The 24,004-nt window shown below is 43.7% G+C and overlaps 2 protein-coding genes across 3 annotated transcripts in view; one reads left to right on the forward strand and one right to left on the reverse strand.

Moving 5' to 3' along the window:
* The first annotated feature begins 963 nt into the window (after positions 1–963).
* Positions 964–24,004, forward strand: part of Fbxo15 (F-box protein 15) — a 44,923-nt gene continuing 21,882 nt past the window's right edge. The window contains exon 1 of one of the 2 annotated variants that reach the window (XM_021214788.1): positions 964–1,115. In XM_021214788.1, the coding sequence (XP_021070447.1) occupies positions 1,039–1,115 (77 nt within the window). In that variant the 5' untranslated portion in view covers positions 964–1,038. Of the gene's footprint in view, positions 1,116–19,449; positions 19,587–24,004 lie in introns of those variants that run through there. The other variant, XM_029546983.1, reaches the window with a different exon arrangement.
* Timm21 (translocase of inner mitochondrial membrane 21) lies at positions 14,690–18,859 on the reverse strand. The gene is made up of 6 exons (XM_021214789.2): positions 18,319–18,859; positions 16,762–16,824; positions 16,566–16,663; positions 15,378–15,451; positions 15,183–15,288; positions 14,690–15,094 (listed from the first exon to the last, which is right to left on the reverse strand). The coding sequence occupies exons 1-6, from the start codon at positions 18,602–18,604 to the stop codon at positions 14,996–14,998; spliced, it is 726 nt and encodes a 241-aa protein (XP_021070448.1). The 5' UTR covers positions 18,605–18,859; the 3' UTR covers positions 14,690–14,995.

Genomic DNA, 24,004 nt, shown 5'->3' on the forward strand with positions numbered 1-24,004 from the left:
AAAAAGAGATAGAGGAAGACGTCCTCGTTGACCTTTGTCCTTCATGCATACACACACACACACACACACACACACACGCGCGCACACACACACACACACACACACACACTCATTACCACACACACAAGAACAGAGTGAGGATATTGCAAAGGGGAGATCAGCCTGAGCAAGACTTGTTAGGGGAAAGAAGCGGGCGGTTTTCTGTTATGATTGAAAGTTTGGGTTCTATTAGCCCGTGCTTACTGCATGTGCCATTTCCTGTGTTGTATCTGATTTAAATCATAGGTATGATCAATCCTGCATAAGGAGAAGACACTGAGTAGGAATTTCCCCCTGTAAATTCACTCAGAGGATACAGTTTGACTTACTGCACCACCCCCCACTTCCAAAACAAACCAGACTAGGCTAAAATGACACACTGCCTCTAGTTCCCAGAAGTGCTTGATCATAACAATGGAAGTACTAGGGGCTGGCTAGATAACTGTTAAGGTGGACCGACCACCTTAAAGAAGTGAAAAGGATCCCTGGTTGCTAAGCAAACTGCCTCGCCCTGCTTTGAGGACTTGTAAGGTGAGTGGCCCTGTGAAGTCTCATACTTGGGGTCTGAGCGAGGGTGGTGTAATGGCTATTCTTGGTTGTCAACTTGACTATATCTGGAATGAACTACAATTCAGAATTGGAGGGCTCAACCCGTGGATCCAGATCTTGAGGCTGAAAGACACAAGTTTCTGATCTGGATCTTGGCATGGAGATCTTGAGGCATAGGGGCTATGAAAAGCTTAGCCCCAGGCAAGGTAGTACACACCTTTAATTCCTGGAGACTAAGGCAAGGAGATCTCTGAGTTCAAGGTCAGCCTGGAACAGAACAAATCCCAGATCAAGGAGTGGTTGTACACACCTTTAATCTGGGCCCTAACTTCTTCTGGAGACTATATAAGGACATCTTCGCCTGCTTGCACTTATTTGCCAGCCCAAGATCTGTTGGAATCTGCTTCTACAGAAGACCAGCTGAAACAACTAGCTTCGTGGGACTGAGCAATGGCTAATTTCTTCAACTTTCATTCACGGCTGACAATTTTGGGGAATACAATGGACACAGAGTTCAAAGTGGAGATGTAAGTCATTGTAACAGATTCCCTTACTATATAGAGACTATCCATAAGTTCTGTGACTCTCGAGAAACCCTGACTACTACAGGTGGGATCTCTTAACATAAATTTCTTTTTAGTGGTTTTAGAGCTTTGTTGTAAAAGGGCAGTGGGAAAGAGAAGGTAGAAAGAGGGAAAGAGGCCAGCCATGGCCACGTGGAGAGAGCGGGGAAGAGAGAGGAGGGCTTTAGATGATAGTAAGGGAAGTGAGAGCTTAAAGAGCTTGACATAAATTCTAAGGTAGAAAACTATCATTGTCAGTTCAGCTGCAATTAAAGCAGATGGCCTCAGGTGGGCTGTGATCATTTCTAGAGTAGAGTAGGATAGGAAGGTAGAAGGGAGTTCTGTGTCCTAACCACACAGCACCCCTGTCCTGTGGCCCCATGATGGGTGGGCGTTCCATGAGGTTTTCATTTGAGAATGAGTGGAGGCAGGGAGTAGGTCTACGTGAGTTGAAGAGCAACGAGGGGTGGAAGCTGAGTGAGGGTCACAGTCTGAGATACTTGCTCTGCGTGGGGATGACACTGGTGGGCGTCATGCCCAGTCCTGCCTTCCCACTCCTCAGTCTCTTTAAAGCTCCTCACCATCTGTCCCCCAAAGCCAAAGGACATTCATGTGACAGCGGGGATCTTCCCCTGGTGAGGCAGAACAGACAGCAGGCTATAAATATTTTATGCTTTCCAGAATCATTTCCTTTCTGAATATTAAGAATTCATGCCAACGTTTCACAATAGATCATGCAAAGACTGATTTGCGTAGTGAACCATTTACCTTGGAGAAGGGTGACAGGCTCTGAGTCAATTCAGAGCAGAGACTTCAAACAGCAGCTGCATCATTTGACTAAGTCTAACAAACTTATCTACCCAGGGACAAAAATTGAAGATGTCCCTGAATGTCTGCTTTCCTGTAACAGGTTTTTGGAACAAACTCCTTATAGCAAAAGTTGCAAGAGCCATGAGAGTTGTTTTGTTTTGTTTTTTTTCCAGTGACACCTGGAAACAGGCTTTGTTATAATCCATGACACTGGCTCCTCTGTCAATGTGGATTTCCTACAAAATGCTCCTGTTTTTAGCAGCTAAGTTAGGACTCCGATCCACCATGTTCAAATGTGCAGTCTGAACTTTCAACCCCTCACAAAATGAACATGTGTGGAGACTATGCCTTCAAAGGTAGTTAATATAAGACATGAAGGACTTTAGCTCAGTATGGTTGGTGTCCCTACAAGAAAAAGACATCTGGGTACATAGAGAAGCATAGGGTTGAGAAGGTACAGCGAGCACTTAGCTGTGTATAAGCCAGGGGGAGGGGCTTTTCACCTCCATCCAACTTCTAGTCTGTAAGCCTCTAATGTGTCACACACTTTGTGTTATTACAGCAGTTCTGGAAAACTAAAAAAATACACCTATATGCTTACATTTCAGTTGCTAGAATCAGGGAACTGAAACTGACTGCCTCCAGTGTCACTGGTGGCTCCCACGTTTTGTGTCTCAAAACAAACCTGCTCAGAATCAGGGTTGATGTTTGGTAGTCATGTCTCTCCTGCCTCTTTCTGTTGGAACAGTCTCAGTTTTGTTTTCCTTGGACTTTTAGGACCTTTATACTTCAGACCACAGCTAGTTATATCTCATAGCAGAGAATGGAGTTGGGGGGCATGGGGAGTGTGTGTGTGTGTGGGAGGAGGCCAGAGGGCTGTGTCTAGCCTCAGGGTTGGGGGTGGGGGGTAGTAGAGTGGCTTGTCCTAGTGGGGATAGTCCTTGGTTTGATGTTGGTTGGTTTGGTCATATTTGTGGCTGGGTTGGGAGCTCAGAGATCCTTCTATGGGAGACTAGGCTGCAGCTCTGTAAAGGAATGCCTTCATGACTCCCCATGGCGGATCTTGTGGAAGAGAGACAACCCATGGTTCTAAACAGCAATTGTCACAGAGGAGAGTGAAACCACACCCCCTTCTCTGGGTGGACCTGAGATTAAATACCTTTGCCAGGAGGAAAGTCTGGGAAGGGGAGCTTATTGTCAACGCCCTCCACACCTCTAGCACGGAGAACTGTTTTGAGTCTACTTGAGTGTGGGCTCACGGCTGGGTGGTGGCGGCACGCGCCTTTAATCCCTGCACCTGTGAGGCAGAGGCGGGCGAATTTTGGAGTTCAAGGTCAGCCTGGTCTACAGAGTGAGTTCCAGGACAGCCAGGGCCAAACAGACCTGAGAACCCTATACAGAGAATGTGGCCTTATCTTAGTGTCTAGATCTGAGATGTTAGGGATGCCTCACCTACATGTGGAGGGTTTGGCATTGACCTTACATGACTGATGGCCACAAATCTACTTGACAGGGGCTTGGTGCCGGGAACAGATGAGCTCTTACCATCCCTTCAGGTGCCTCCCTAGCTTTTAGCTCGACCTTACCAGACTTTCTCTCAGTCCACTGCCCCACATCCAGTGTTGTGCAGTCTTATGCTGTGACTCTTGTAAAAGTTCTCCAAGAGTTGGCTGTCTTTCTTGAGCAGCTTCTTGTGTTTGACATGATCTTAGCTTAGTCTTCCCCAGTCCAAGAATTTCTCATTTCTCCAGAGAACCCTGATATGTACACATGACAGTGATGTCTACAACTATTTGTATGAATCAAGAGCTATGAGTTCTCATTAATTTTTCCAACTCAAATCCAGAAATCTAGAGTTCAAATTGTTTTGCCCTTTTCACATTTACAGCTCTAATCCAACAATGAGAAGAATGGCTTCTCCTATGTCTCACAGACTTAACTATTCTATCATATTCCCCATGTTTAGTCAATGTTCCTGTAGCCCCTCATGTGTCCCCTCTTCAACCACCTGAACTCCAGCATGTCCTATAGTCGCTACCGAGTGCAATCTCTTTCCTTGTCTGTCCAGCCTATGACAACACATCCCCCTTGAGTTTTTCACCCCACCCCTCTTCTCCTTCAGAGAAGGCCTCATCCTAGACAACATTTCACATCTGCTCATGGTCATTCTCTGAGACACTCCAATTTTCCTTCTTTTTCTAAGTGAGAGGCATACCTGCCTCCTTTGGTCAAAATAACAGCTCCCCTTTATTTTGTTGACTTGTTAATAACGTAGCAAAAGTTTCATGAATAAGACTTGCACAATAACTAATAAAATGTCATGTTTCCCGTTCTCACTTAAAGCCAGGGTCTAGTGGGATCTAGCTAGTGGTTTGAGTGGTGTCTTTTTTTTTTTTTTAAATTAATTTATTTATTATATGTAAGTACACTGTAGCTGTCCTCAGACACCCCAGAAGAGGGTGTCAGATCTTGTTAAGGATGGTTATGAGCCACCATGTGGTTGTTGGGATTTGAACTCTGCACCTCTGGAAGAGCAGTCCTGTGCTCTTACCCACTGAGCCATCTCACCAGCCCCGGTTTGAGTGGTTTCTTAGCATGTGTCAGCTCCTCAGCTTGATCACTAGCACCACAAAGAACCAAAAACCCAGCAATAATAACAATTCCAAACTAAACCAAAACAATCCACGGTTGGTGAGATGGCTCAGCGGTTATAGAGCACTGGGAGCTTTTCCAGAGGTTTAATTCCCAGCAAACACAGGGTGGCCTACAACCATCTATAAGGGGATATAATGCCCTCTTCAGGCAGGCTGTTGTATATGCAGAAGAGCTCTCATACATTAAAAAAGTTTTTAAAAAATCCAAGGATATTTTGAGCATATGAAGTTCAGAGTGTACTAGCTGTCATGTATTCTGAGGCTCCTTCCTGTGGTAATAGAAATGAGCTCCTCAGTTCTATGATCCAATAACCACAGCTCCAAGAAAGAGCCAGCAATATTTGCTAGTGGCACCATCAGCCCACAAGGTCTTACCCCTAGGTGAGAACTATTAGCTACTGATGGCTGCTGAGGGAGGAAGAGACGGGTTTCTCCAGGTCCATGGCTTCTGGAAGGTTGTCTGTCCATGCTTTACTGGACATCATATACTTATGAACTCAGTGGGTTATAAAGAAAAGGAGAAGAGGATATGAAGTTGGAAGGGGGCATGGAAGGGTCTGGAGAAACTGGAGGGTGGCTGTAGGGTAGTAGGTAAGATCAAGACACATTATATGCATGTCTGAAATTCTCAATGGATAGATTTCAAAAACCTGTTCTTTTCTAACTCCTGTGTTCTGACCATGGTGGTTCCTCCTCAGAGTTGCCTACTTATCAAGGACACCTTTGTGTGTCAATTGCTTCCTATGGTGCCCACCTTCCATCACTGTAATATCCTCTTCTCCATGAACATAGTTCCCAGAGGGCCTGCAGCCCTGTCTCATTCTTTTCTCAACACTTGTGAAGCACAATCCTGCTTGAGATTCACCCGGGCTTCCTTAGTTTCTTGGGGCCACCATAGATGGTTTAAAGCAAGGAGAATTTATTCTCTTGCAGTGCTGGAGGTCAGTAGTACAAAGCTAAGCTTAGCCTTACAGGGTCTTGTTCCCTAGGAAGATTTCTCTTGGTTTGTGACTGCATTTTAAAATTTTAATTGTTATTTTCTTTTATGAGTATAGAAGATGTTTGCCTGCATATATGACTGAGCACCTCTTGCATGTCTGTGGAGGTTAGAAGAAGGCATTGGATCCCTGGGAGCTGTGGTGTATGTATGTATGTATGTATGTATGTATGTATGTATGTATGTGATAGAAAAAGAACTCAGTTAGCCAGTGCTCTTAACCACTATGCAACCTTTCCAGTGCCCACATGGTTTTCTCCTGTGCTCTAAACCCTGTCTTAAAGTCACTGTCACTAATGTGGTGCCATGGAATTAAGTATAATTTTCATTACCATTCTACACTTAAGCTCACAATCTACTGTCCTCTGAAACTGAATGTTGAGGGCACTGTATAAGTGACCATAGCACCTGTGGATCCTGCTTCATGACATCAGTGTCCACTGTTGATTGGTTGATTGGGTGACAGCTAACAGTTCTCTCTTTGTCTCTGTCTCTCTCTCCCTCTCCCTCTCTCCTCCTCCCTCCCTCCCTCTCTCTCCCCCTCCCTCCCCCTCCCTCCCAATCTCCTCCCTCTCTTTCTCCCTCCCCCTCTCTCTCTCTCCCTCTCCCTCTCTCCTCCTCCCTCCCTCCCTCTCTCTCCCTCCCCCTCCCTCCCTCTCCCTCCTCCCTTCCTCCCTCTCCCCATCTCCCCCTCTCCCTCCCTCCTTCGCCCTCTGTTCCCCACCCCTCTCTGCTCCCTATGCTGGAACTGCAGAATTGCTTTGCTTTGTCATTCCCTCCTGGCAACATGAAGTGAACTGAAAATACTTGAAACCATGAGCCAACTCAATCTTCCCTTTCCATTCTCTCTGGTTCTGTATCAATGGGGAGAACCCGGCCAGCACAGTAATCTATCTGTCTGCTCAAGGCAATCAAGATTTCTGAGAAAGGGGCATGGAAGGGGAATGGGAGAGCATTATGACCTAAATATATAATATACGATTATCTTTTTTTTAAATTTTTTTCTTCTTCTTTTTGTTTGTTAATATACGATTATCAAATTGGCAAAGAATAAAAGATGATATAAACAATTTAATAGGTAAAAAAGCTTCTCAGAAGAGCTCCCTTCCTAAGGAATGGGAATGTATGTTAATAACTGAATCTTATTTTCAAGATTTAGATTTAGTGTGTGTGTGTGTGTGTGTGTGTGTGTGTGTGTGTGTGTGAATGCCAAGTGCAAGTGTGTGAAGGCTCCTGGAAGCCAGAAGAGGATGTTGGATCTTCGGGAGTGGTAGTTACTGGTGGTTCTGAGCCACGTTGTGGGTGCTGGCAACCAAAGTTCTCCACAGGAATAGTGCATGCTCTTAACCTCTGAGCCATCTCTTCACTCCTTAATGGATCCTTTAATGTTCATGTTGCTATACACAGACAAAAAGCATAGAATAGCATCTCCCTCCCTCCCTCCCTCCCTCCCTCCCCTGAGCCAGCAATCCTTTGACCTTTGTGGAGTCTGAGTACGCATGTCAACAGACTCTAGAGCAGAATCCTTCCAGAAAATCCTAGTGATCCACAAGGGCAGTGGTATCAGAAAATTACCAAATGGGAAGAGGCGACCTGCAGAGCACAGTGGATAAGAAAAGGTTCTGGAGCGGAAAGAGTTTCTCCTCCAGTGACAAATTCAGAATATAACTTTTAAGACACAGTTAAATTCTATGGCAGTTTAAAAAAGGCAAGGAAGTTTTAACACCCTGCAAATAGTTCTGCTCGATAGAATCTGAACAAGGCATTTGGATGACATACTAAAATTCTTCAGAGCTGGGAGTCCATTTCCTTCTTGCTATCTAAATTATTTCAACTGAAAGACAGAATCTAATTAAGCTAAATCCTTTAAGCACATTAAACAATTCAATCTTTTTGTTCTGAAACTTTGCCCAAATTTGAAGACTGGTCTCCTGTGAATTGTAATGAACAGTTAGTTTCTATGAATACTTCTTCATAATGCTGTAATTTCCATAAAGAATCAAAGGGTATTTCCAAAACTTATTTCAGGTAAGCAGAAAAATCACATCTGGGATTTTTTCCTCTGGCACTGGTGTCAAAAACACTTCATAGCGACACCTGTCAAAGGCGTTAAGGTGAACAGAGATCCAAATTATATTTTCAAATAGGAAACTCGCTGCACTTTAGCAACCTGGCCATTTTGGGCTGATTTGCTGACTTCTTAGGCCACGTCTGGTCAACCATATCATCTTGTAGAGCACAATATCCCAGTGTTGTCATTCCTGGTTGTGGGTTATAATGGTAGGAAATGAGCGCAGTGCTATGAATGTCATCACACATTTTTAAAAGTGCTTACGCTTCTGTGAAGTCTCGTTTGGTTGGTTTTGGTTTTTGCTTGTTTTTTAGCCATCAGAACACATTCTTTTAGATGTAGGATGTGCCCCAGCATCTTGTATGTTTGCTTGAACACATTTCCAGCTGTTGCCGGAGGGATTGTGAACCATTTTGGGGTTGGGACCTTACTGGAGGAAGAGGGCTACTTTGGGCAGATCTGCATTTGGCTGGACCAAAGCTAGGCTCAGTTTCTGTCCTCTCCCTTGTCTCCTTCTCCCCTGCTTCCTCCTCTCTTCCTCTTTCCTAGGGTACACACTCACGGTCTTTCCCCTTTCCTCTCTTCCCTTCTTGTCCTTTGTGAAGAGATGTGGCATCCCAGCCGCATGCTCCTGCTGCCTTGGAACCATCTGATTCCATGAGTTCCCTGTTACGATGCAATATGTCCCCTTAAACCATCAACCGGAATAGAGTCTTTCTCTCTTAAGTTGCCTTGACAGGTCTTCCCTCACGGCTTCCGGAAAAGCAGCTAATATTCATTCTCTCTAAATGTCAACATTAAGAACACTGTTAGTGTTTTGGCCTGGAGCACAGAGCTGCTCACCTGGAGGAAGGTGAGCCTTGAGTCCCTGGCTTCATCTTTCTCTCCATTTCCCTTTAGGCATCCAAGGAGCCTGGTAAAGCTGTATTAAGGACATCAGCAGGTGAAATGTGTCAGTTTTTATTAAGTGACCGCAGATGTGTGTGCACAGGTGGAGGTAGATTGGTATACCCGAACGTGCTTGCAGTTTTGCAGAAAGCTGTTTGCAGCGTTCAGCAGATATGGCTTCTCAGAGTATCTACTGGCTCTGGTCCCTAGAGCACAGCCCATTTTCATGGCAGAAACAAACTGCAAGAAAGAATGTGGGAGGGGCTGGAGAGATGGCTCAACGGTTAAGAGCACTGACTGTTCTTCTGCAGGTCCTGAGTTCAAATCCCAGCAACCATATGGTGGCTCACAACCATCTGTAATGAGATTGGATGCCCTCTTCTGGTGTGTCTGAAGACAGCTACAGTGTTCTTACATATAATAAATAAATCTTAAAGAAAAAAAGAATGGGAGCAATGACACTCTTTTTGCTCAGTAGCTACCCATCATCTGTCTTACTGGAGAATTCCATTAGAGAGCATAGATCCTTTTGTATTCTCAAGGGTGGAACAGTTGCCCTTTCCAGAACATGTGGCTGCACTCCCATTTTTGTACTGTGTGGATGTAAATGTAATCTGGAGACATCTTTGTGATGTAATTAAGGTTTTGAGATTAGGGGTCATCATGGATCATGTGTGTGGACCCTAAATCCAATGACAGGTGTTATTATTACAAGGGAAGAGTTGGGAAGACCAAGGGCAGAAGGAAGGACCCAGATATGGAGGCCAAGGGGGCGGTGAGGCAGCTGTAGCTAAGGCTCACTTGGAGCAATCAGGAGGTAGCAGGGACAGAAAGGATTCCCTGTGAGCACTTTGAGGGAGCAGTGCCCAAGAACACCTTGGCTTCACTGGTCTCCGGGGTGTGGGAGAATGCCTCTCTGTTATAGGCCAGTTAGTGGTCGTTTTGGCAGCTGCTGAGGACAAAAATGGATGCAGCCCCAGGCCTCCTGGAGCCCAGGTTTAAGAAGGTTTAAAGTGATTTGACAGACAGGCAGGGACTCTGTTCTGTTCACTGCAAATGAAAGAGATGTGAATAGTTGAAAATGAAAATAATAGAAAGGGGAAGGCTGAGAATGAATTGAGGCCCCTTGCTGACACTAGGAAGGCCAGCAGGCTTCTCTGATACACTCAGCTGGCTTCATTAAAGGGCATGTTTCTAATTCTGTGCTTCTTCCAGTGGGCAAAATGTATCAGCATCTCTCCTAAACCAGGAAGATGCTAAAAACTCAATTCACCCGAAGAAGGGACGTGGATGCTTAAAACTGTTTTCATCGCAGTTTTGGGGGGACTGGGGAGAAGAGGCCATGAAGAGCAGGCAGGAAAGATAGGGAGAAGTGGGATCTAGAGGGTCAGAAGAGAAGGGGTACAAAGACAACTTAGAAAACTGAGGCTGGATGAGTTTCAAAGAAGACATAGTCAGATATGGCATAGTGCTGTTTCCTTGGGATGTGAGCTACGGGTTGAGGGTATCTAGACTTGGAAATTTGGGGTCCTAGTTAAGTATGGTTCTGAGCACTTCATACAAGCCTAGGTAGGCCTTACAAGTCTTTACGGTCCCCTTCGCATGGGGGGAAACCAAGATGCACCATGTTCCTTCTCCAAGGGAGATTGTCGTCAGGAAGCTAAATCAATAGCTCAAATGTTGGGTGCTGTGAACAGATACTATGACCAAGGCAACTCTTATAAAGGACATTTAATTCAGAGATTCAGTCCATTATCAAGGTGGGATCGTGACAGCATCCAGGCTGGAGGAGCTGAAAGTGTTCCACCTTTTGTTCTAAAAGTAGCTATGAGAAGAATGGTTTCCCGGAAGCTAGGACAAGGGTCTTAAAGCCCATAGCTACTGTGAGCAATGACACATGTCCTCCGACAAGGCCACCTCCAAATAGTGTCACTCCCTGGGCTAAGCATATTCAAACCACCACAGATGCAATCATAAGGTCTGCTTCTTCCTTCAGCTGTACAGCTTCCACTCTACCACAAGAAGAGTGCTATAGCTGCCTACACCCTCACTAACGAGAAACTTATGCACAAGTCCTAACAGATGTTGTGGTATTTGAGGCCTGAATATAGTAGTGAAAACTCTCAATAATAACAAATGACACCAAAAGTGAATTTGGCCTTGATGGCACTCAAGACACATCACAGGGAGCCTAACTGTGGATGTATACAGCCTCCAAACCCCAGTGTTCTTGAGGCAGCATCTCTGCATTGACATTACATACACAGCCTCTGCACCCAAGGATTGTTCTTTTTTATTATTATTATTAAAGATTTATTTATTATATGTAGGTACACGCCAGAAGAGGGCATCAGATCTCATTATGAATGGTTGTGAGCCACCATGTGGTAGCTGGGATTTGAACTCAGGACCTTTAGAAGAGCAGTCAGTGCTCTTAACCACTGAGCCATCTCTCCAGCCCCGCACCCCAGGTTTTTTGAGGCAGCATCCATCTCTATATCCCTGACTAAGCTGTTTTTCCTGCTGCTTGTTGAGTTTGGGCTTTAATATCTATATTGTAGTTTCTCAGCTGCATGGCTATGCTACTTCCAGAGAAGTTAAGTAGGTTGTTTTTCAAATCATGAAATAAGTTTTTTAAATAGTGGCAAGGCATTTTTTTCTAAATGGGAACAAAATAGAGGAGATCTAGTTAATAAGGAGGAATCAATGTCTGCTCGGTTGCTTGGTTGGGTGTCCTTTTCTCGGACATCTTGCTTGTTATAGTAAGGACTAAGTGGTCTCACAGGGAGCTTGTTCTCATTCCACTATGTGTATGCAGGAGACGGGGCGTTCCTTCCGCCATTCCTTCTGCCATCCCTTCAAAATTCTAGGGACATTAGATTTACATTGTTTGGGTTATTGTTTTGCTTTACTAACGTAGACATAGTTTGGGTGGGACGAGACAACATGTATCACCTTTGCAGCCTTCTGTTCTTTACATTTAGAATTTAGTACAGCAGTATCACCTTTTGAATAGTGTTTGGAGTTGCAGGCATTTCTTAGGTTTGGATGTAACCAAGCAAATGCTGAGTTATCTTCCAAATACTGAGTAACTGTAGGTAAAACTATTTAAAAGGCACCTTCTCTCTATAGTACAAAGGGAGAAGAGCTACAGTGAGCGTCCTACATGACTGCATGCCAGCTATTTCTGAAATAACTGTCATTTGCTCCTATAATGTCCCCATGAGGTTGAGTCTAATGAGATGAGGAAGAGGAAAGGCAGAGGAGGAAAGAAACACAAAGGCTTTGAAACAGGACAAGCCTGGGTGCAAATGCCTGGCATAAGTCCTTACTCAAGCTAGTTACTGCTTTACGGGTGGCTCCCCAAGGGGCGTGTCTACACTGTAATTCCTAGGTCCTGAGAATATTACCTTATATGGCAAAAACACAACTAGGCAAAGGATCTACTGAGAATATATTGATTCTGGGTCATATGTTAGGCTTTGAATTTAATTGTACACACTCTTGTAAGTTAGACACACAGACAATGAATAGAGGTGTCATAATGGAGACTGAGGTTGGAGTGATGTAACCACAAGCCCAAGGACACCTGGAGTTACTAGTATGGGAGAGGCAGACAGGGCTCCCCACCTAGAGCTTCCAGAGAAAGCGCGGTCCTGTCCCTATCCTGATGCTGGACTTCTGACTTGTGGAGTTATGAAACAGAAATTTCTGTTTCTTTAAGCCATCTAGTTTTTAGCACCTTGCTGCGGGAAGCCCCAGCACATGTACTTTACCATATGCTCCTGGCTTCTGGCTCTTTAGGCTTCACCCCTCTGGGAAAGCAGCACGACACATCCTCTGGGGTGGAATCTGACAGGTCTGGAGCAGTCGTAGAAACCTCATGCTTTTAGAGAGCGGTTGGGGTTAGAGGCCTTCAGGGTGTCTGTCTCACGATGAGGGTGATGAGAAGTGAGATGGTTTGTTGAGAAGAATGACTTGACACAGCAGTCTAAAGAAGGTTCCTGGATCAAAAAGCCAAGTAGCTCTGCAAGTGTTTCCCGGGAGCTTGTGGAACAGAGCAAATAGGGATGCATGGCAGACACTGGCAGTGTGGGACATAGAGAAGCTGGAGGATATTTAAGTCTCAGAAGGGAGACTTAGAGGGGGCTATTCTTGAGGACCCAACCCTTCTGATTACAGACAGGTGTGGGCAGTGTAGACTTTGAGCCAGAATTGAATACTGCTTGCTGTTGTGTGGCCTTTCAAACTAGGACAGAGTTGGTAAATTTCACTTCTATAAGATATTATGATGAATCAGTTTTAGAAAATTTTATTATTTCTTGAGATATTTGTACATACACACACACACATGTACATACACACACACACACACACACACACACACACACACACACACACACTCAAAACTTCAATAGAGTGACAACTCAATCTCCCAAAGGATTTCCATTATCATTGATGGAAGTAGCTCTAGATTTTATGTGTAAACAACTAATATTACCTGAAATCTTTCTGAAAAGGAGGAGCAAGAAAGGATGGCTTCTTTTAAGACATTGCTATGATGTGACTGAAGCGTGTGCTGCTGGAATTAGCATACGTTAACTAATTGAATGAAAAGACTTGTACATGCAGGAGGTATGTACACTGACATGGGCAGATATCTATGCTGTAAAACAGCTGGGAACAATGGCTAGTCATCTGGGAAGGAGGCTGCCAAATGTCTCCCTTTAAGATGGAGTGTAGTTCTGCTCATATAAGTTTTCCTTCTTTGCTTACCAAATGTCTTTAGCACTAGTTATTCCACAGGTTCTTGTCCTGAGTTTACCTTGTGTCACTGTTAGGGTTTTACTGCTGTGAACATATCCCACAACCAAGGCAACTCTTATAAGGACATTTAATTGGGGCTGGTTTACAGGTTCAAAAGTTAAGTCTATTATCAAGGTGGGAACAAGGTGGGCAGCATCCAGGCAGGCATGGTGCAGGAGGAGCTGAGAGTTCTACATTTTCTTCATCTGAAGGCTGCTAATAGAATACTGGCCTCCAGACAGTTAGGACAAAGACATTTAAATCCCATGCCAACAAGGCCACTCCCTGGGACAAACATATACAAACCATCACACCTTGTCACTTAAAAAAAAATGTGGTACCAGGAAGACAAAAGTTCTGCTCTGATATTTTTTCCATATTCCCTAAGTATGAGACTAGGGCAATCAGATCAAGTTTCTGACTAGCCAGGACTAACCATCTTAAAGGAAAAAAAGGTTTAAGAATATTTGAGACAAAGTAGTTAAAAAGTAAAAACACACAAAGCAATTTAAGCAAGGTCAACTAAGCTGGGTGGAGAGATGTCCAGGGGTGTTTGGGTGTGGGGTAGACAGAATTCCTTTCCTCAATCGGCTACCATATCAAGAAACCATCTGAAACCTCTCCACCCATTCCAAAGTTGGAAGAAACACCAGAGAAGAAACCCTACATTTAAGCTCCTCAGGATAAAGAACGGTTTCTAGAACTTTCTAATGCATAGAATACTTGTATGATCAAGACTTCCAAGGGGAAGGCCAAGTTTAACAAATGTTCAGAAAACACTTCCAATAGAGCAGGTTATATATTTTTTGTTTTGTTATGTTTGGACAAGCCAAATTAGTTTTTGTTGTGAAATGTTCTTGCAAATTTGTAAAATTAGAGCTTTGTCTAAACACATTAAAACACCTAAATGAGCCTCGTATACATTTGCTGAATCCCGAAGTCCACTCTTCTGAGAGCGGGGACACCTATGGCGCACCAACAGTTTTGGGTGTCTCCTGTAACTCTGGCTCAGTCACCCCAGCAGCCACAGAATGGGGAGGTCTGACACCTGTGAGGGTATAGGCAACTAGTGGCAAAGGTGGAGTGAGCCATGCCCTGCTTAGGCAGTATGCTTTCCCCCTTAGCTCATGGGGACATGATCAGGATGACCAGTGTATGCAGCCCTTCCCACATTTATCATTTGGCTTACTACTCTTCTTAAATAGTTCACATGCTGATCTCAAAATTAGATTCCAAGGTAAATAAAAATGCTTTTGACATCTTTTAGTTAGTTTTATCTTTATTCTGTAGATTGTATAAAAGCCACACAATGTTAAACAGCATAAAATACTTAAAACTTTACTTATGTGTATATAAATTTTAGTAAGTTTATCATGAATGTAGAGCTGAAATAATGTCATGATTGGCAATTGAATATAATGTAAAATTTGCTACATTTCATGATTTTTTACAAGAAAGATCTGTTTGTCCGAACCCATGAACAGTCACATTGCACTTCCTTTCTGTGTGACAAACTTTATTCTTGTTTTGAACAAATTCTGGAAGAGAATTCTGAGGATCACAGTGAGAACAGATCCCTTTATTCTTGGCAGGAAGTAGTACGCTGGCTTGAGGCTTTCTAACTTTGTTGGGAACGGTTATCTTCAACAATAATAGATCTTGTAGGAGTCACTTCCACAAATATGTATCGAAATTCAAACTGGCCACTCCCTGGGTTCTGAAAAACATGTAGATGTTATTACGCCCTTAAGAGCTTCCTGGAACCCACTGACCCTGACTGACCCTATGGTCTGAGGCTAGCGTACCTCTTCCACTTCTGCATGGACCGTTCCTTCCTTCCCTGGTTCAGAGCCCGCAATGTAGAATTTCACATGGATGCGCTTTAGCCCATTGTTTACGTATTCAGAAAAACTGTCGAGAAAATACAATGTTGCACATCCAAATTCCCTTTACTCAGAGATTACCCTAGAGTTCCCCCAGGGATGGGGATGCCGAATTACCGGACATGCTGTCTCCGCCCACGTCTCGACATTTCCCCGTAGCCTTTCAAAGGCTCACCAAATACACCAATCACCTGCAGAATAGAGACTACACTTATTTAGTGTGATTCTTTTCATGGCTCCTATGTAAGTATTTTCTGATGATCAAGTGACATTATTTGTTTGCATATGGCAAGTGATTTTAGGAGAGAAAAAGAATCGTGAGGGCCCTTGACTCAAACAAGAAAACGAGGGAAAGGGCATTACGCGAAAATCGTACTGTTAAATATTTCACACAGGGACAGAAATGGGTCACCCTGTCGCTGGGAGCTTTACAATGATACAGGATAAGGGAGGCTCTCCTTTCATGACAAACAGAAGTCTGAAAGTATTTCTCTACTGACGCTCATACTGAGAAGATAAATTAGATGGGCAATAGTAATGACATTGTTAAAATAAACCAGGTGCAAATCTTTTATGAGAAAATCCATTTGACGTAGAAACTGTTTTGAATTTTCAAAGCAAATACTTTAGAATATTTTCTTAAAAACATACATACAACTAAATACCGTGTTTTGTCTTTTTGCTGAGTGTCTTTATTAGTGCAAGCATATATGAGAAGGAAAGTTGTCAGATATCTAAGAGCTAAAAAAGGAATAAGCAAAGAATAGGTCCATCCTAGCAGTGTCAGATTATCTATTGTAAGGCAGGCATTTGACCTGGCAAAAAGTGGGACCAGTATGATAAAACATACCTGTTTAAGAACAGCAAGGAAGCCATGACCCTAGCAATACTCCATTCTTTCATGTATTCTGTGCAGTTCTATTTGTCTCATTGTGAAAATGCCTAAGAGCCCAGGCATGTGATTACCATTGCATCCTAACAGAGTTGGGATGCTTACTGCAGACCACATAGCGTTCCCTGAATGTCCACTGGTTATAGTATAGTGCCCTAAGTGTATTCTCTGTCAACTTTCAACTCTCTTGGCTACATTCTGGTTTAGGATACTTTTGTAGGAAGGATGCTTGAGACCTGATGCATGCAAAGTGATCACTTCCACTGTGGGGAGGAGAGAATATACACAGTGACCTTTGAGTGCCAGGGTCAAAGTGCATTAAAGAACAGAGACCTAAAAACAGAAAAACAGCCCAGCCTGGCCTTGAGAAGGGATGCACATCTCTTTCCCAATACAATCATCAGAAAACTAACCTCAGGGTGTGTTCTGCATTTTCCTAAGGCTTTCCCATATATGATATTAGGGCTGGATGAAAAAAACAGTTCTTTGAAGATCGTGTATAACAAGCCGCCTGAAAAAGCAGAAAGAGGTAGAGAGAGCAAGCAATGAAGTGAAGCAGTGGGGTGAGAGGTTGTGTAAAGGTATTCATGTGCTTGCTGGGTCTGTAACCTGCAATGCTGGCTCCAAAGAGCACCACTGCCAAGTAGCTGACGTTCCTCCCAGCTTCTCTCACTGCAAAGAGAAAATGTCAACAGGTTACAAGGATGTCCGTCCACAGAACCCTGGCCTCCAGGGGCTTCAAGTGTTCCTAGCAGGTGACATGTGACAGTGGGACCTGATCCAGTGTGTACCATTCTCAAATGCTCCTGAGCTTCAGAAAAACTCCTCACCCCAGGCATAGCTCACTAGACCAGAAGAGAACAGTCCTATTTAGTGTGTGTGTCATGTCTGTCCCCAGGGCTTAGGGATCTCTGGATTTCTGTCACTGATGGATACTGCTTCTGTTCTAGAATCAGAAAACACCTATCAGTCTCTCAGTGAGAATGGCCACATGAGGCCATGTACACAGGTCAATCCTGTCCAGAGTCTTAACCCACCCACAGATTTGTGTACAAAATCAGAACTGAGCTTGGAAGCTGGAAGATCAATGAATCAAATATACTACAAAGACTGCTCTTATTTTATTCTGTACTAAGAACATGGATTGAAGAGCAGTTTGGGGAGATAAGGTAATCAGAGGAGTATGTAGAGACATTATTTACATAAATGCATGTTATATGTGAAAAGCTGTACACTATCACTGATTATGAGTGCACTTTACCTCTTTGGTAAATTTTTATACATATGGACAGTCACATGAGGAACCCAGGTTTTTCTAACTTCAGTCCTTAATTTTATTTTTCCAAGAAATCAAAGTTTAACAGGTGGTGTATTTTTTCCCTACTTTTTTCATAGGTACAATGGAATATAATAAAATCAAAGTATGTTAACATAACATTGAGTTTTCAGTACAAGTTGCTAACTGGAAATGTGTTCAGGAGACTGGAGAGATGACTCAGTAGTATTTGCTGCTCTTGCACACATCCAGAATTCAGTTCCCAGCAACCACATCTGATGGCTCACAATTGCCAGTACCTTCAGCTCCAGGGTATCTTACAACTTTTTCTGGCTTCCTTCTTCACTAGTACTCATCTACACACAGATACACACACACACACACACACACACTCCTCACATACACACATAACAATAAATAGATCTTTAAAGAAGAAAACACTAATTCAAATAATAGAAAGATTGCCTGCTATCTACTAAAAATTGTGTAAATTTATGTGACTGAACTCAATAGTAATTGCTTCACAAATCCAATCTCTTTTTACCAGGCTTTGAGGCCGAGGGCTGCAACACCAATCTCTATTCCACTGTCCCTTAATGTCATTAACTACGTGTCAGTAGACACTGGACGAGGTCCCAAATTGAGAGCACAATAAAACAATTAGACAACATAACTTTGTGCTTTCCAAATCATGTCATTGGTCTGGATACCCCAAGTTCCTATTCCCTCCAACACTCAGTCCTGACCTAATATTTTCACAAAAAAAGATCCCCATTCCTTGTGTTCCTGCAGTTGTCCACCTCTGGTGCAAGCACTCAGAAGTGGGGAGCATCAAGAGCTGAAGTTCTGGATCCTTTTTAAAAATTTTATTTTATTTTTTATTTTTTTACCTCTCTGAGACACTGAGACGCCGGTCTCCTCTCTGCGAATAGACACTTGCTTGGTACTATCCTCCTTTGCTTTCCGGGGGTCCGGTCCTTGTGTCCAGAAAGTTTTCTGGGCGAACCCAAGGACAGTTCTAGGTTGCACTGTTTTCTTCTGCTCTCGCAGCCCCCATCTCAAAGGCTGAGTTTTAAAGCAAGCTTTGGTGAACACAAAATGTGGCAACAACTGCCTGCCCAAGGACCCGTGCAGCTTCTCCGCATGCTGTACTACTCGTAGAAAAGCACAAATCATGTTCACAAAAACTGAGGCTTCGGGACTGCAACTTCTAAAGGTTCGTAATCCACACACTCAGGCGGACAAGACATTAAGCTAACTCATTCACTTTACAGACTGTGTTAGGCGGATATCAAGATGAATAATCTACAAGAGAGGTTAGGTACCACTTTTCTTATTCCTCTCTTGAATTAAAATGCCCTATTTACCGTCTTGCGGACATTCACAGCGTGGCCGCCATGCTTTCGCAAAGCATCCCGGGAAACACCAGACGTCCTGGGTATCGCAGTTTTTAAGTGCTTCACACTTTCCTATGTAACTACAGAGAAGGAAGGGAGGGTGGACTACATCTCCCACGATGCCACGCAACAGGGACGCGCCCACTCTATTGCCCTAAGACGCTTTTGCGCCGTTCGCTGCGCGTGCGCTGTGTCCAGGATGAAGAGGGAGTGCTATTTCTATCCCTGGTTCTATAATGGCCGCGTGGCTTAAACAGAACTTGCAAAATCGGATTAGTTGCAAACTGAATGTTCTCATGGCCTTTCTGTAGAGGACTGTGTCAACTGAGAAGTTCTTCATGTGGCTTTTGCCATAACTATAAAAGTGACAATTTCATCATTTCCACTTCTTCTCAGCTAACAAACGTAGTTGGGGCCACAACAGGCTAACGGACCAAGAACAGGCGTCAGAATGACCGAGGCGTGGGAAAGGGGCCGGGCCGAGATTGTCCCGACTGTCGTTCGGTCAGCAAGGACGGAGTTCATAGAGAAACTCAGTCCACGCATGCGCGAGCCGGGTCGCGGTTCTGCGCACGCGTGTGGGGCAGTGGGGCTGCGCTTTTCTGTCCCGCCACTAGGAGGAGTCATTGGGTCTCCATGGCGAGCGGACGCGGTCGGATGCTGAGGGGATGTTTCGGCCTCCAGGCGCAGCGAGGGTCACTTCATGGTGGGGGCGCTACCTGGGGCAGTGCGGGACAGGCCGCGGGGCGCTCCGGGTTCAGGTGACGCTCGGGGCTCGCGTGTGGGTCTCCCACACCACCGCTCTTTCTAGAATGTCGGTCCTACTCTGGCATGTGACTCCTACTTTTTAACGCGGGAAACACCTTAAGAATGGCAAAGCGGAACTTCTCCATCCTGGAAACTAGGGTATCTCAAGTTAGGACACAAAGTTACTTCCTAAGGAAGTGATGTGCATTACCAAGCATTCCATTCATTCATTGGTAGGTCCTATGGGAAGGCGATTTCCAGTCCCTGGGAGACCACACCAGCACACATGTAAAGACAGGCGTAGACCTACTGCTCCCACGGGCACAAAGCTCTCATGCATTCTTGCATTTTAGTGATTTTTAAAATGAGAATCACCTGTAGCCTTGGAGTAGGGTGTATCCATCCACACCTAATGCTATTTAGGGCATTTTGTGCACCTCTCCGGAGCACCAAGCCAAGTTGTTTCCTTGACAGTCGCATCTTGATATCCAACTCTATTTGCTGTGTTCCTAATAAGTGTAAGGATACTCAAGGTGACTTCTTTTCTCAATGTTTTACATTTATCTCAAGGATGCCAAAGTATGGTCCTCGCTTTCAATAATACAACGAGAGAACAGAATTTTACGGCCATGGGAAAAGGGCCTCTCTGAAGAACCTTCATTCACCCAAATAAGTACTTCACTAAATGTACTTTTTGTGATTGTTTGGAGCACTGTACCCATCACCCGAGTCAGATTACCAGCTGGAGGGATGGTGCTAAGAATTTTTTTGAGACAAGGTCTATGCAGCCCTAGCTGTCTTGGAACTCACTACGTAGACTAAGTTAGGCTTGAACTACCTGCCTCTGGCATGTTAGTGCTGGGATTAAAGGGTTGTGCCACCACACCTGCCCTGCAAGAATTTATACATTCCTGAGGATTTTCATTTTATTGCTAAGGCTTGTTGACTTATAGATGAAACCGTCATATACATTTTGCTTTCTAAGGAGCCAGATGTCTTTGTGTAGGTGTAAAAACTTGTTAACAGGGTATGTCAACTGCTTAAGCTATCCCCTCTCCCTCCCCAACTTAAAGACTCTGTCCTGTATCCTTTCTAGGTTACTTTGCTTTCAGAAAGATGGCACTTTGTCTGTGTTACAGTAGTTCTTGACTGAGCTTTCATGATGCTGGACAAACCATATGTGTGTGACAGCCGGGCGGTGGTGGCCTTTAATCCCAGCTCTGGGGAGGCAGAGGCAGGTGGATTTCTGAGGCCAGCCTGGTCTACAGAGTGAGTTCCAGGACAGCCAGGGCTATACAGAGAAACCCTGTCTCGAAAAATCTAAAGAACAAAACAAAAAAACCAACAAACAAAAAAGTTATTAACTGAGTATGGTGATACATGCCTTTGAACCAGTACTTGGGAAGTAGAGGCAGGATGAGCTCTGAATTTAAAGCCAGCCTGGTCTACAGAGTAAATTCCAGGACAACCAGGGCTTATTCACTAGTCCCTCATTTAACACAAAAGTGAACATTGATGAACAAACACTATGTTGTAAGAAATCCGGCAGAATGCATAGCAAGTTGGGTTAATTTGCACCTAGTCTGATTTGATCTTTTTTTCATACTAATGAATACAATTTAACATTTTTATTTATAAATATGTTGAACTTATAGCTACCAGGCAAAATGTACACTCAAGATGTATTAACTGCTAGTCCCTTGTTCTGTCTGGACCTTGAAACTTTAGTGGATTCCACATAGAACTCTTTGAAGATATCTGTGCAGCTCAGTGATAATGGCCTGTGTCAATGAGACATTAGTATTAGGAAGCAATGTGGGGTTGCTTTTCAGTCATATGGAGATTGGCTTGTGCCAATGTGATGTCAAGTGTTAAGAGATGAAGATGTGTTTTTCAGTCATGCTAACATTAAACTGGTAAATATTTGAAATGGTAATGAGAGCTCCAGAGTAGTTGTGAGGACAGTCCTGGGGGTGTTCCAGTGCTGTTTTGGGACTTTAATAGCTTTAATTATCTAGTTGGAGACAGAGTGTGTATTCTGTAAAATGTTTCTTTTAAATGCAGAAATCAAAATAAAAAAATGCCACAAAGTAGCCATGCCATTTTTAGAAAAGTATAAAAAAAAAACTTGTCCATAGTAAAATATCCTTGATTTTCTTATAAATGTAGGATACAATCACGTATCTGTTTGAATTAGTGAAAAGACTTTTGTACCTTTTTCTCTTAATGGTGCCAAGAAAGTACCTACCTGCCTGGTCTTTAACTGGTTAGAGAGGATTCCACAATCCACATCAATCTAGAGGTTTTGTGCACATACTTCCAAAAAAAGGATGACTGCTCATCTCCTGAGATTGTTGGAGCGGGCTTTCATAAATTCTTAGCAAGTGAGTTAACCTTGTGTGAGCTGCCAGGCTGCTGTGTTCTGTGAAAGCTGGGCATCTGTTAGAGTTGTGCTTCTCAGGCATGCACTCAGAAATGGGCCAAGGTCAGAGACATCATCTTTCTGATATGTAAAATTGGGGATCATTCTTTGCTTCTGATTTCTTTGTGAATGGCTCAGAGCTCTTCTGCTATAGAAAGTTTTGTTTAAACACAATTTGTACAGATGTATAAAAGTATACCATAGGTTTTTTTTATGATTAGGGCAGCTTGGGCGACATTCTCAGATTCCCTCTCCCTCTCCTTTGTCTGCTATCCAGAGTACAAATGGAGAACCACTGTTCTGGGCTAATTCAGAGACTTAGACTGGAGTGAGATCAGATGAAATGCACACTGGACTTCATCTGCTGAAACTAGAGTGCAGAGGCCTGTGCTGCCAGACTTTTCACTGTACGCTGTGTTACCTTCCTGGCTCTGGGAGAATTTATCCAACCGTTCATGCCATGCTGCCTGCCAGGGTGTGGACTAATATTTATAGGTAGCTTCCCATGTTCCAGATGCTCAGCTGGTTGCTAAGCAGGGGAGAGAAGCCCTTTGCTGCTTCTCAGAAGACATGGGGATGTTCCTTTTTGGGCAAGGCAGCTGGGCCTGTGAAGGGTTTGGTGATAAGTGGTATATGTGTACTGTCTTGGCAGAAGGTAGTAGGCTACACTGCTGCCCGGTCAACCCAGGACTTGGGTGAGGGCCTTTTATTTTTATTTATTTATTTTTGCCTGTGTCTTCCACTAGTAGGCTGTGCTTGGAGATGAGTTGGCATCTTTAATGATGCATTTGATATAGATTCTGTATATCAGCTCCCAGAGAGTTAATTAATTAGCTTTCCACTGAAATTTTTAGGACAGCTCACTTTTGCATCTAATTACTTTTTTTTTTTTTTTTTGATGTTAACTTGGGAACTAAGTTATCCTGAGGGTGGTAAAACATTGGTGAATGAAGACTGGGTAATAAATACTTTATATTGCAGGGTATGGGGTTGTGTCAGTAGATGATGTATGTAAGTTGTATACTGCTCACAGAAGTAAATTCTAGTAGGTTTTCTCTGCCGAGAAAAAAGTCAAGTCAGGACGAGTTAAAAATATAAAGTCAGTTATTTTAATTGGGGGAAGAGCTCTTAGAAGTGGAGTGGAGTGGGTTGAGGGTGTTCCCCAGTCTCAGGAAGTGAGGTCAGAGAAATTGTCAGTCAGACAGGGAGAGGGCTAGGGGTCCCAGGTTTGAAGCCTAATCAGCTTTTCTAAGAAAAGTGGAATATCCACTGGGAGGGCTTATTGGGGCTCATCATAAAAGTGGGACCTGTGGGCTATGATTTCCCATAGTCTGAGTGCCACTTGTTTTGCTCTAAAAATCTGTTAATTATAAAATGCATTATTTTGTGTACTATTAAAGACAGCCAGTTAAAATACAATTTATTGAGTATAAGATGCTAAAATGTGGGAAAACTTTGTATGTAGATACTTCTGTGCATAACACAGATGGGAAGTTATTAAATTAAAAAATCTATGGTTTCTACTGTCATTAGGTTTCTGTTATATTATTGGAACTGGCCACTATATCTGTTACAATTAGATTTAATTGTCAGCTTGACACAGCCTAGATCAGATTGCCTTAAGGGCATGTCTGTGAGTGACTGTCATGACTATCTTGAAGAGGTCCCAGTCCACTGTGGGCAGCACCATAGGAAGGTGGTCCTGAGCTTGAGCTCAACATGAGCCTGTGAGCAAGACAGCAAGCAGCATTGCTCCGTGGACTCTGCTTCTCAAGCTCCTCTTAGGTTTCTGTTCTCTCTTTGAACCATTTTCTCTCCTCTAAATTGTCTTTGGTCACAGCAAGAGAGTGAAACTAGAGAGCGTGTGTGTCATTTCCCTCTGACAGGACAACAGCCTAATCATTACAAGAGTACTAGACTGTAACCTGCAGACTGTAACCTGCAGACTGTAACCTGCAGACTGTAACCTGCAGACTGTAACCTGCAGACTGTAACCTGCAGACTGTAACC

This window comes from Mus pahari, chromosome 15 (genome assembly GCF_900095145.1).
Source record: "Mus pahari chromosome 15, PAHARI_EIJ_v1.1, whole genome shotgun sequence".
Classification (NCBI taxonomy): domain Eukaryota; kingdom Metazoa; phylum Chordata; class Mammalia; order Rodentia; family Muridae; genus Mus; species Mus pahari.